Genomic DNA, 12,190 nt, shown 5'->3' with positions numbered 1-12,190 from the left:
GGAGGGTTGATGTACCCAGGAAGGGCTGGAAGCTCCACCCCCTCCCCCATACCTTGCCAATGTATCTCTTCTATTTGGTTCCTTATCTGTATCTTTTATTATATTCTTCATAATAAACTGGCAATGCAAGTATCTGTTTCTCTGAATTCTGTGAGCTGATATAGGAAATTATTGAAGTCAAGGAGGGGGTTGTGGGAATTCCCAGGATGTAGCCAAACCAGTCAGAAGTATAAGTGGCACCTTGGGACTTGTGACTGGCATTTGAGGTGGGAAACATCCTTGTAGAACTGATCCCTTAATCTAGGATCTGTGCTAACTTCTGGCAGTTAGTGTCAGAATTGAGTTAAAGTGTAAGGCACCCAGTCAGTATCTGCTGAGAATTAGAAAATTGCTTAGTGTAAAACTTCATGCATTTGGTGCCACAAGTGGTGTGAGTAGAGGAAACAGATGTTTCTTTTACAAGTAAAGCACTGTTTCAAACAGTGCTTATCAATATAATAGTCTTTATTGCTTATAATCTTTCAATTATGTTGAAATTTCTTCCTGAAAATTTAATAAATATTTCCCCATGTTTATTCAGTATAGATTTCCTTAAGTTTAAAATGATTTTCTCTGGGTACCTGGGTGGCTCAGTCTGTTGAAAGTCTGACTCTTGATTGCGGCTCAGGTCATGATCCCAGGGTCATGAGATCGAGCCCTTTGTTGGGGTCTGCACTGAGTGTGGAGGCCTGCTTGAGATTCTCTCTCTCTCTGTGCCCCTCTCCCCCACTCGCACACTCTCTCTAAAAAAATTTTTTTAAAGAAAAAATAAAATTATTTTCTCATTAGACACAACCAAATTTGATTCTATAATTACACTTTTCTTGTGGAATAGTGGATAAGAGGAAAATTTATAGTTTGTTTTATGAATAATTGTTGATAGTTCTAAGCATTTGAGATACATTTTTTTATTCTCATCAATTTTAGATTAAATTTGTAGTAGTACATTGCAATACAAAATCCAATCTAAACATAGTCATAGTTTTATTATAACTTTATCTGTATTATTTGTAACATACTCCTATGACAGTTATCAAAGACAAAGGTGACATGATAAATTTCTTCTTGCTTTGTTGCTGAGTCAAAAGCTGGTTTAAGTCTCATTTTTTCGATTATCTGGAAATCTGAAATACATAAATTACAAAATTTAATCTTATATTGGGGCAGAAAGTAAAAGACATTTGCTTGAAAGATATTTTGTTTTCTTTAATTTTCCGACATGGCTTAAAAGATGAAAAACACTTAACCTTATGTAACATTTAAAAGTAAATCTGTGATTTTTTTTTTTAGACAGTGTTTCAGTATTATCAAGTATTAGATGAAATTATTCTTCTTGTGTTTGGAGAATCAGTTTATGCTTAATGTTTTGCCTAATGTATATGCAATAGAAACTTTTAACTTGGTTTATCTTACCCATTGAGTTCTTCCGAATTCTCTGGGATTTGATACAAACTTTCCATTGTGGGTTTTCTAGATCCTCCTACAGGAAAAAAGATGTGTAAATTTAATGGTTTATCACAAATATAATTTACAGTTATATTGAGCTTGAACCTGGGAGTCTCTTTTCAGAGATACCTATCCTGGTCACTTGAATGATCAAAGTGAATGTATTATTTGTGTCACCAGGGCAGATTATATTAGTCAAAGATAGCCACAATATCTCCCACTTTACATGTTTCTCAACAATATGATCTTCAAGTGGTGGAATCTAATTCACCTTCTCTTGAAATTGGGCTAGGCTCTGGACCCTTTTGTAATCATTAGAATGTGGAGAGAGTGGCTTCATGATTTCTGAGGTGAGGTCAGAAGAGGCTGTGCAGCTTCCTCCTGGTTTGCTCAGGGTGCTTGCTTTGGAGGAAGCCAGTCACCATATAAAAAACCCTACCATCCTGCCATCCTGGAGAGACCACATAGAAGATGCTCCAGTTGACCTTTCTAGCTGAGTCCAAACTTCCAGCCATCCCTCCAAGGCTCCAGTCTGTGAGGAAAGCTGTCTTGGATCCTTCAAACTAGCCTGTCAGCTGAGCACCACCATCGGGTGACCTCAACTCATGTCTAGCCAAACCATGGTTGAATTCCTAATCCACAGAATTCTTGTGATACATAAAATGGCAACTGGAATAGCCACCTTTTTTGGGACAAAATGACTTGTTAGAACAATACTCAAAAGGAAAATTAATTTAGATAGCAATATAAAGTATCCAAATAATTAAATCAGATACAGGAAATGTATACATATTAATAAGCGTGTTAATTTTTTATTGAACTTTCATATCTGCCCTTCAACTTTTGAGTTGAATCCATTGGGACTAATCCAATAATATGCTCTACATTCTTGCTTATCATAGGCCTCCGACTCCAGGAGCCCTTTCATTTCCTGTATTCTATTCTATTCTGTTTTCTTTTCTTTTTTTTTTAATTAAAGAAAATGTTGATTTATTTTTGAGAGACACAGAGAGAGAGAGAGAGAGAGAGTGAGCAGGGGAGGGGTAGAGAAAGAGAGGGAGACACAGAATTTGAAGCAGGCTCCAGGCTCTGAGCTGTCCGCACAGAGCCCAACGTGGAGCTCAAACTCATGGACTGCGAGATCATGACCTGAGCCAAAGTCAGACGCTCAACCGACTGAGCCATCCAGGCTCTACCCCTGTATTCTATTTTCAATAAGGCTCTATACATTTCCTATTTTGCCCCCATATCCTACCACAACTCCTGAAACATTTCCACTGTATCCTCATTCCATTTTCTGAAATTCTCTTTACTTCCTTGCTCTAACAGAAACATGGCTGCCCTCAAAGGACACTGCCAGCCCAGCAGCCTTTTTTGTTTTTCTTTTTGTCAGTCTGGCTACCATTGGACCTGGAAATGGACTGATGTCCTCACCTTCCTTCCTTCCTTCCCTTCCTAAAACTCAGTCATCAGTTTACACAACCAACTATTGTTGTGATCTACCCACAACTGGGATCATTCTCAGTTGATTTTATCATTGGCTTATTGTTACCTTGCTACTACTTTCTTAACTTAGCAATTTAAATGTACATGCAGAAGATTCTTCACCTTGGGTCCCAATTCCTTGAGCTCGGTTCTTTTTGAGCTGGTCCCACAGCCTACTGCAGCCATTGATTCCCATGGACATTTTTAGACTTTGCCAGTAGCAGTAACTTAGAGCCCCCCTCAAATTCAGTTGCCAGCATTCAACTACTTGACTTCCAGCTTTATCCTTTTAGATCACTCCCTCTAGTACCCCAACACCAGCAATTTTTCTACTTCCCTGGGACCTCCAATGCTGCCGCATTTTCATTGTTCCTCTCCATTTTGATGTCTTCTTTCCCTTCTTTATTTAACTTGAGTTCCATGATCATTCTCCCCCTTGCATATAGCCTGACTTCATTACCCTTTTCCCACTTTGTCATACTCACTTGACAAAACCATAACCCTAGATACATCCAACTGTCTCCCTATTCCTCTCCTGTACTATGTACAACCAGGCCTCACTTTAAATTAGGTGGACTTTTAATGCTTTCAGGTTATCCTATTAAGCATTCTTGGTCCATTCATTCTTATACTCTCCTAGATGACTATTTAGCTCTTTCTTCTATTTTCTCAAACCTCTAATCCTGCAACTGGATCATTGTTTTCAGCTGATGATTTATTTTCTGGTTTCATGGAGGAAGTAAAAACCAATAGGAAGAAACTTCCACAAGCTCTGTGTTAACAGTCACTTACCTACTCGTTTTTGTTCTATATGCTCTATCTTACCTACTACGCTCCCATCTAAGGTTAACTCCATCTTCACTAGACTTCATCAGTTCTTGCCCACATAAGACATGGCTCCAGTAATTCCTTCTGTCTCCCACGTATCAGGGTTTTGTGTTTGTTTGTTTGTTTGGTTGGTTGGGGTTTTTTGTTTGTTTGTTTTTTGCTATTAGATCTTCCACATCAGCAAATAAATACTTAGTTGAAGCCAAATGACTGAATTCTTACCAGTGAAAGTAAACAAATGATACATAGTGCTCCTGGGTCTGAGTGTTAGACAGTGAAGATTTATTCCCCATTAAATTTTTCCTTTTCTTTAATCTTAGACATAGCACCATTACCCCATGATTCAGTTTCTAACATGCAGACATTGACAATACTCTAAGACAGTGGATTTCAGCTGGCAGTGATTTTGCCCCACAGGTGGCTTTTGAAAATGTCTGGGGACATTTTTGGTCATCACAACTCATAGGTGGAAGTGCTACAGGCATCCAGTGGATAGAGGCCAGGGATGCTTCTAAATATCCTACAATGGCCATGATAGCCATATTCCAGCCCCCTCAGCAAGAAAAAAATCATCTAGCTCAAAATTTCAATAGTGCAAGATTGAGAAACCCTGCCTTAGGGGATGGCGGAGCAATAAAATGGAAGATCATGGTCCCCTAATTGCCTGTGGAGCTACCTTGTGAATCTAGACTGCTCACTTCAGGATTAAGGAAGAAACAAATTTGTGTATTCTTAACCTACTGTACTTTGGGGACTTTCTGTAATAGGAGCTGAGCTTTTACCTTAAGTAATATGTTTTTATCATTCTTTACCTTGGGCTTCTCAGTTTAATATTTTCCATTGCATCACAATATATAGAACATCCTAACCTCCTAATACCTATTTTGTACTATCTAATGTCTTAAACTCAGCCTTCCCTTTGGTTTGGCAGGATGTAACATCTCTTAAACTGGGGAAATTTTTCCTGGATTTTCTGAGTTTAAAATTATGCCCGGTTTGTCTCAAATAATTCTCTAGCATTCACTCCCCAGATGTTGAAGAAAGATGATTATTAGTGGGAATATTTCCCAAGTAGATTCTCTGAGAAGAATAGCTATATCTGTAGCTGTTCTTTTACTCAACTTAGGCCACAGTTGCCAGTTTAAATAAAAGACATCCACACTCTCTCTGTGCTAGGAAACCTTAGCAATGATTAATTTATATAGGGGAACACCTGAACTCATCAGGTGTTCCGATATTTCTATTCATTTGCAATAAGGCGAACACCATGGGATTGTTTGTTCTTGGTTACACTGTTGCAAAAGCACTCATTTTGATTCCTAACCTAGGTTTTGTGCTGTGGGCTTGACTTCGAATGTGATTTGTGGTGTTTGATCTGTAAGACTTACAAGGAAGCTGGAAAAGTAGGACCAATATCACTCCCAAAAGGAGATCAGAACCAATACAAAGTTGAGAGCATGATATTTGCTTATACTGTCTACCATTTCAGTAGAAACAGACACTTTTCTGTTAATAGTAGGCTCTCAAATGGTAGATTCCCTCAGGTGGGCAACAAAACAGTCTTATTTATACCTCCACTTAGCCTATACTATACCAAAGAGCAATAGAGTAAGTCAGCAAATGCTGAATTGCAATCAACCTACCATCTCATACCTTTACTTGAAAACAATGGCCTATAATTTTCATATAATAGAGTACTGTATGTAAATGAGATTTCAAAAAATGTTACCAGTAGAGCAGTGCAAAATAAAATGGAGGAGACACTGACTGGTAGTTTTGTGAATGAGAAGGCAAATGAGTTTTTATAATTTTGACATGACTAACATTTTTACTGGCCTTAGTCTAGAAAAGGGTAAATAATAACTCGTACATAAAGGTTGTGTCAGGGTTTATAGACTAGACCCCTGGTAATGGATTCAACCTTTCTACAACAAATCAAAAGTATTGTATGCTCACATGAATATACAGAGGTCATTACCTTAAATTTAAAACTCACTATAAGCAGCAAGCACATAGAGCAGCATATGAAGGCTGTATTGTATCAGTGTGGTCTGCAGAGAATTTCTTCATATGGTTTTTGCCTGGTTGAAATATATGTTGCAGTTCAAAGCTAAAGGGATTACTTCTGAATAGTCATCACAGAGGTTGATTACGTTCGTATATCATATTTAGCTGGACCCTGCAGGCTATTATTCCATTAGCTATGCTGGCCCTGCTATTGTCAAAAAGTTGATCACCTAATGTTAAAAGATTGTGCTTTCTGTTGACCTTATCCAAAGGACTCAAAAGGTTTTGTTAAAAAATAAAACTCAGATTGCATTTTATGAAAGTGATTAAGAATAAATACTATGTATAAAAATGCCTATATCTTATGGGTGATCTTAGCATTATACCATTATTAATGATAAAATTATATTTTGCTTTAGTATTTCAGCACATTTTACTTAAAGTCATAGGTTTAATTTTAGTACAAATAGTACTTCTTTCTTGCTGATAGTAGAGAGTGTCAGAAACTGAATTCTGCAAAGGGAACAAAGTGTCTCCTTCCATGTACTCAAATCATATAAAATTAACACCATGGAAGTAAGCTCAGTATAGCAATATTAATATGATAGTACATTCACAATGTAAACTAATTACATGGTTTTACAAAGCAACTGTACTGAGGAGAAAAGTGTTTTATTTGGAGGAAATATGCATATATACGGAAAATGTGTCATTTACGCTTGATAATCAGAAAATCACTTCAAATAATATTTTAACTATTTATTCTTTAAACAACGGTTGTGTAGTTTCATTTATTTAGTCACAATAGCTGAAAAAATTTAAAGAAATGAGCTAAATATATATCTGTATAAATCCTGAATCCCATTACCAATATAAGGCATATTTCAATAAGCTTGACTTTTCACCTATGTTATTGTGAATTAGCTACAGATAGCAAACGAAAGTGTTTTCTTGACAAAAATATTGACAGATATGGTTTTATTATTTAAAATAATCTATAAAAAATTTTCATTAGAATCACATTACCAAAGCTATCTTTGGGGAACAAAGATGATTTTGAAGCTATCTCAATGAACAGCTAGTTTTTGAATTATGCTCCTAGAAGTGTTGAGGGATTGGCACAGAGTCATGTATCCTTTTTGGCATGGTCCTCCTTGTAACTGATGGTGTGTAAAATGGCTGGTCAGGGATACAGCCTGTGGTCCTGGAGCACAGCCAGACACTAATTTCAGCCTCATTAGCATTGTTCTCTAATCAACTGAACTTTTCAGCAAGTGGAAGTTTCCTAATATTTCTTGTACTTGCTTGTCTTCAGCCACCCCAGTTGATACAATAGAGAAGGAGAGGGTATCAGTCAGGAGGAAACAGATGGCACATTCAACTGGGATTTGGAAGAGACTTTAATGAAGGGACCACTGGGAGATGAGGGCAGGGCTAAGAACTGACAAGGGATGAGGCACCCAGGGCCTCATAATAGAGGGATGCCATACCTTTCCCTGGGACTGAAAGGTAAAGGGGAAGAGGATGTTATTGCACCCTGAGTGAGAAATGGAGATTTAAGAAAAGGGGTCTCCCAATAGAAGCTAGAAGCAGCAGCTGTAGAGTATCACAGCTGTCAGAACTGAGCCTCAGTTCAGTTCCTCAGAACAGAGGAACAATTTCCTGACCTCTCCACCTTCCTAACCTCTGATTTCCTGCTGGTGATGCCCTTTGGATAAATCCAAACCAGGAAGCCAGAAGGCAAGTGAAGTTGTGAGATGTAGTCTGAAGTCAGTCTTCCAAGGACACAGAACAGATAAAGTGGGAGAATGAATCTTGAGGTGTGTGTGGGCATGTGGCAAATAGCATCTAATAATCCCATGTGCAAATGTCATCAATGTGTCATGTGAAGCATGATTGCAGTGTCAGCATATTGATGTTAGTATATGACTTGGTGCTTTTTTCCTTCCCTTTCCTTTCCACTTTCTCTCCTCCCCTGGATTTTTGGTAATATTGGCTTGTCATTCATGGCACTTCTCATCTTATAGTTGTGTAAAAAATTCTATGAACCAGAGTTACTGGTTCATGTTACCATGAACAGAGTTACTCACTCTACCAAAAAACATGTGCGTTTCTTGGCAATACTTTCCTATTTTTTGTTAGTAAACAAAAAGATAATCTGTTCTGTGTTTTGAAGTAGAAAATCATGATATGGTTATTCTATACCTGGTGAAGAAAAAGTCAAGATATTAACTTTGAAGGCAGGAGGCTTCTTACAAGTTTGGGCATATTCTCTAAAGTGTCAAAAAGTGAGATGTGTTCTTTCATTTGCAGGTTCTGGTATATAGTAATTCCCTTTCCAAAGGCATTTGTTAATATTTGAAGCTTGTTAAAATTTATACAAGGATCGAGTGTATATTCTAACTCAAAATTATAGGTTCTTTTCTCCTAACACTATTTTAAATCAACGGAATGGAGCTAGACCTTGGTGAAGCACTGAAGTTACCATGTTGACACAGATTTATACTGAATTTCTTCTTCTGGATATCTGAACTTTTTTTTTTTTTTCTTGAATCATACTAAAGTTTATTTTTTTAATTTTTTTATTTATATATGAAATTTATTGTCAAATTGGTTTCCATACAACACCCAGTGCTCATCCCAAAAGGTGCCCTCCTCAATACCCATCACCCACCCTCTCCTCCCTCCCACCCCCAATCAACCCATATTTTGTTCTCAGTTCTCAACATTCTCTTATGCTTTTGCTCTCTCCCAATCTAACCTCTATTTTTTTTTTTTTTTCCTTCCCCTCCCCCATGGGTTCCTGTTAAGTTTCTCAGGATCCACATAAGAGTGAAACCATATGGTATCTGTCTTTCTCTGTATGGCTTATTTCACTTAGCATCACATTCTCCAGTTCCATCCACGTTGCTACAAAAAGGCCATATTTCATTCTTTCTCATTGCCACGTAGTATTCCATAGTGTATATAAACCACAATTTCTTTATCCATTCATCAGTTGATGGACATTTAGGCTCTTTCCATAATTTGGCTATTGTTGAGAGTGCTGCTATGAACATTGGGGTACAAGTGCCCCTATGCATCAGTACTCCTGTGTCCCTTGGATAAATTCCTAGCAGTGCTATTGCTGGGTCATAGGGTAGGTCTATTTTTAATTTTCTGAGGAACCTCCACCCTGCTTTCCAGAGCGGCTGCACCAATTTGCATTCCCACCAACAGTGCAAGAGGGTTCCCGTTTCTCCACATCCTCTCCAGCATCTATAGTCTCCTGATTTGTTCATTTTGGCCACTCTGACTGGTGTAAGGTGATATCTGAGTGTCGTTTTGATTTGTATTTCCCTGATAAGGAGCAACATTGAGCACCTTTTCATGTGCCTGTTGGCCATCTGGATGTCTTCTTTAGAGAAGTGTCTATTCATGTTTTCTGCCCATTTCTTCACTGGGTTATTTGCTTTTCGGGTGTGGAGTTTGGTGAGCTCTTTATAGATTTTGGAGACTAGCCCTTTGTCCGATATGTCATTTGCAAATATCTTTTCCCATTCCGTTGGTTGCCTTTTAGTTTTGTTGGTTGTTTCCTTTGCTGTGCAGAAGCTTTTTATCTTCATAAGGTCCCAGGAATTCACTTTTGCTTTTAATTCCCTTGCCTTTGGGGACGTGTCGAGTAAGAGATTGCTACGGCTGAGGTCAGAGAGGTCTTTTCCTGCTTTCTCCTCTAAGGTTTTGATGGTTTCCTGTCTCACATTCAGGTCCTTTATCCATTTTGAGTTTATTTTTGTGAATGGTGTGAGAAAGTGGTCTAGTTTCAACCTTCTGCATGTTGCTGTCCAGTTCTCCCAGCACCATTTGTTAAAGAGACTGTCTTTTTTCCATTGGATGTTCTTTCCTGCTTTGTCAAAGATGAGTTGGCCATACGTTTGTGGGTCTAGTTCTGGGGTTTCTATTCTATTCCATTGGTCTATGTGTCTGCTTTTGTGCCAATACCATGCTGTCTTGATGATGACAGCTTTGTAGTAGAGGCTAAAGTCTGGGATTGTGATGCCTCCTGCTTTGGTCTTCTTCTTCAAAATTACTTTGGCTATTCGGGGCCTTTTGTGGTTCCATATGAATTTTAGGATTGCTTGTTCTAGTTTCGAGAAGAATGCTGGTGCAATTTTGATTGGGATTGCATTGAATGTGTAGATAGCTTTGGGTAGTATTGACATTTTGACAATATTTATTCTTCCAATCCATGAGCAGGGAATGTCTTTCCATTTCTTTAAATCTTCTTCAATTACCTTCATAAGCTTTCTATAGTTTTCAGCATACAGATCCTTTACATCTTTGGTTAGATTTATTCCTAGTTATTTTATGCTTCTTGGTGCAATTGTGAATGGGATCAGTTTCTTTATTTGTCTTTCTGTTGCTTCATTGTTAGTGTATAAGAATGCAACTGATTTCTGTACATTGATTTTGTATCCTGCAACTTTGCTGAATTCATGTATCAGTTCTAGCAGACTTTTGGCGGAGTCTATCGGATTTTCCATGTATAATATCATGTCATCTGCAAAAAGCGAAAGCTTGACTTCATCTTTGCCGATTTTGATGCCTTTGATTTCCTTTTGTTGTCTGATTGCTGATGCTAGAACTTCCAGCACTATGTTAAACAACAGCGGTGAGAGTGGGCATCCCTGTCGTGTTCCTGATCTCAGGGAAAAAGCTCTCAGTTTTTCCCCGTTGAGGATGATGTTAGCTGTGGGCTTTTCATAAATGGCTTTTATGATCTTTAAGTATGTTCCTTCTATCCCGACTTTCTCAAGGGTTTTTATTAAGAAAGGGTGCTGGATTTTGTCAAAGGCCTTTTCTGCATCGATTGACAGGATCATATGGTTCTTCTCTTTTTTTTTTTTTGTTAATGTGATGTATCACGTTGATTGATTTGCGAATGTTGAACCAGCCCTGCATCCCAGGAATGAATCCCATTTGATCATGGTGAATAATTCTTTTTATATGCCGTTGAATTCGATTTGCTAGTATCTTATTGAGAATTTTTGCATCCATATTCATCAGGGATATTGGCCTGTAGTTCTCTTTTTTTGCTGGGTCTCTGTCTGGTTTAGGAATCAAAGTAATACTGGCTTCATAGAATGAGTCTGGAAGTTTTCCTTCCCTTTCTATTTCTTGGAATAGCTTGAGAAGGATAGGTATTATCTCTGCTTTAAACGTCTGGTAGAACTCCCCTGGGAAGCCATCTGGTCCTGGGCTCTTATTTGTTGGGAGATTTTTGATAACCAATTCAATTTCTTCACTGGTGATGGGTCTGTTCAAGCTTTCTATTTCCTCCTGATTGAGTTTTGGAAGAGTGTGGGTGTTCAGGAATTTGTCCATTTCTTCCAGGTTGTCCAATTTGTTGGCATATAATTTTTCATAGTATTCCCTGATAATTGTTTGTATCTCTGAGGGATTGGTTGTAATCATTCCATTTTCATTCATGATTTTATCTATTTGGGTCATCTCCTGTTTCTTTTTGAGAAGCCTGGCTAGAGGTTTGTCAATTTTGTTTATTTTTTCAAAAAACCAACTCTTGGTTTCGTTTATCTGCTCTACAGTTTTTTTAGATTCTATATTGTTTATTTCTGCTCTGCTCTTTATTATTTCTCTTCTTCTGCTGGGTTTAGGCTGCCTTTGCTGTTCTGCTTCTATTTCCTTTAGGTGTGCTGTTAGATTTTGTATTTGGGATTTTTCTTGTTTCTTGAGATAGGCCTGGATTGCAATGTATTTTCCTCTCAGGACTGCCTTCGCTGTGTCCCAAAGCGTTTGGATTGTTGTATTTTCATTTTCGTTTGTTTCCATATATTTTTTAATTTCTTCTCGAATTGCCTGGTTGACCCACTCATTCGTTAGTAGGGTGTTCTTTAACCTCCATGCTTTTGGAGGTTTTCCAGACTTTTTTCTGTGGTTGATTTCAAGCTTCATAGCATTGTGGTCTGAAAGTATGCATGGTATGATTTTAATTCTTGTAAACTTATGAAGGGCTGTTTTGTGACCCAGTATATGATCTATCTTGGAGAATGTTCCATGTGCACTCGAGAAGAAAGTATATTCTGTTGCTTTGGGATGCAGAGTTCTAAATATATCTGTCAAGTCCATCTGATCCAATGTCTCATTCAGGGCCCTTGTTTCTTTATTGACCGTGTATCTAGATGATCTATCCATTTCTGTAAGTGGGGTGTTAAAGTCCCCTGCAATTACCACATTCTTCTCAATAAGGTTGCTTATGTTTATGAGTAATTGTTTTATATATTTGGGCGCTCCGGTATTCGGCGCATAGACATTTATAATTGTTAGCTCTTCCTGATGGATAGACCCTGTCACTATTATATAATGTCCTTCTTCATCTCTTGTTACA

At 37.9% G+C, this 12,190-nt stretch overlaps 1 protein-coding gene across 4 annotated transcripts in view; it reads right to left on the bottom strand.

Moving 5' to 3' along the window:
• Positions 1-932: 932 nt before the first annotated feature.
• The window catches only part of TTC29 (tetratricopeptide repeat domain 29), a 431,955-nt gene continuing 420,697 nt past the window's right edge, over positions 933-12,190 (bottom strand). For all 4 annotated transcript variants that reach the window (XM_040472852.1, XM_040472844.1, XM_040472860.1 and 1 more), the window contains 2 exons: positions 1,453-1,519; positions 933-1,163 (listed from right to left, as the gene is read on the bottom strand). In XM_040472852.1, coding sequence (XP_040328786.1) covers positions 1,133-1,163; positions 1,453-1,519 — 98 coding nt within the window. In that variant the 3' untranslated portion in view covers positions 933-1,132. The remainder of the gene's footprint in view (positions 1,164-1,452; positions 1,520-12,190) is intronic.

The sequence above is a fragment of the Herpailurus yagouaroundi genome, unplaced genomic scaffold (genome assembly GCF_014898765.1).
Source record: "Herpailurus yagouaroundi ecotype Mexico unplaced genomic scaffold, PumYag 28, whole genome shotgun sequence".
NCBI lineage: Eukaryota > Metazoa > Chordata > Mammalia > Carnivora > Felidae > Herpailurus > Herpailurus yagouaroundi.
This window is presented reverse-complemented; position numbering and strand designations above follow the sequence as displayed.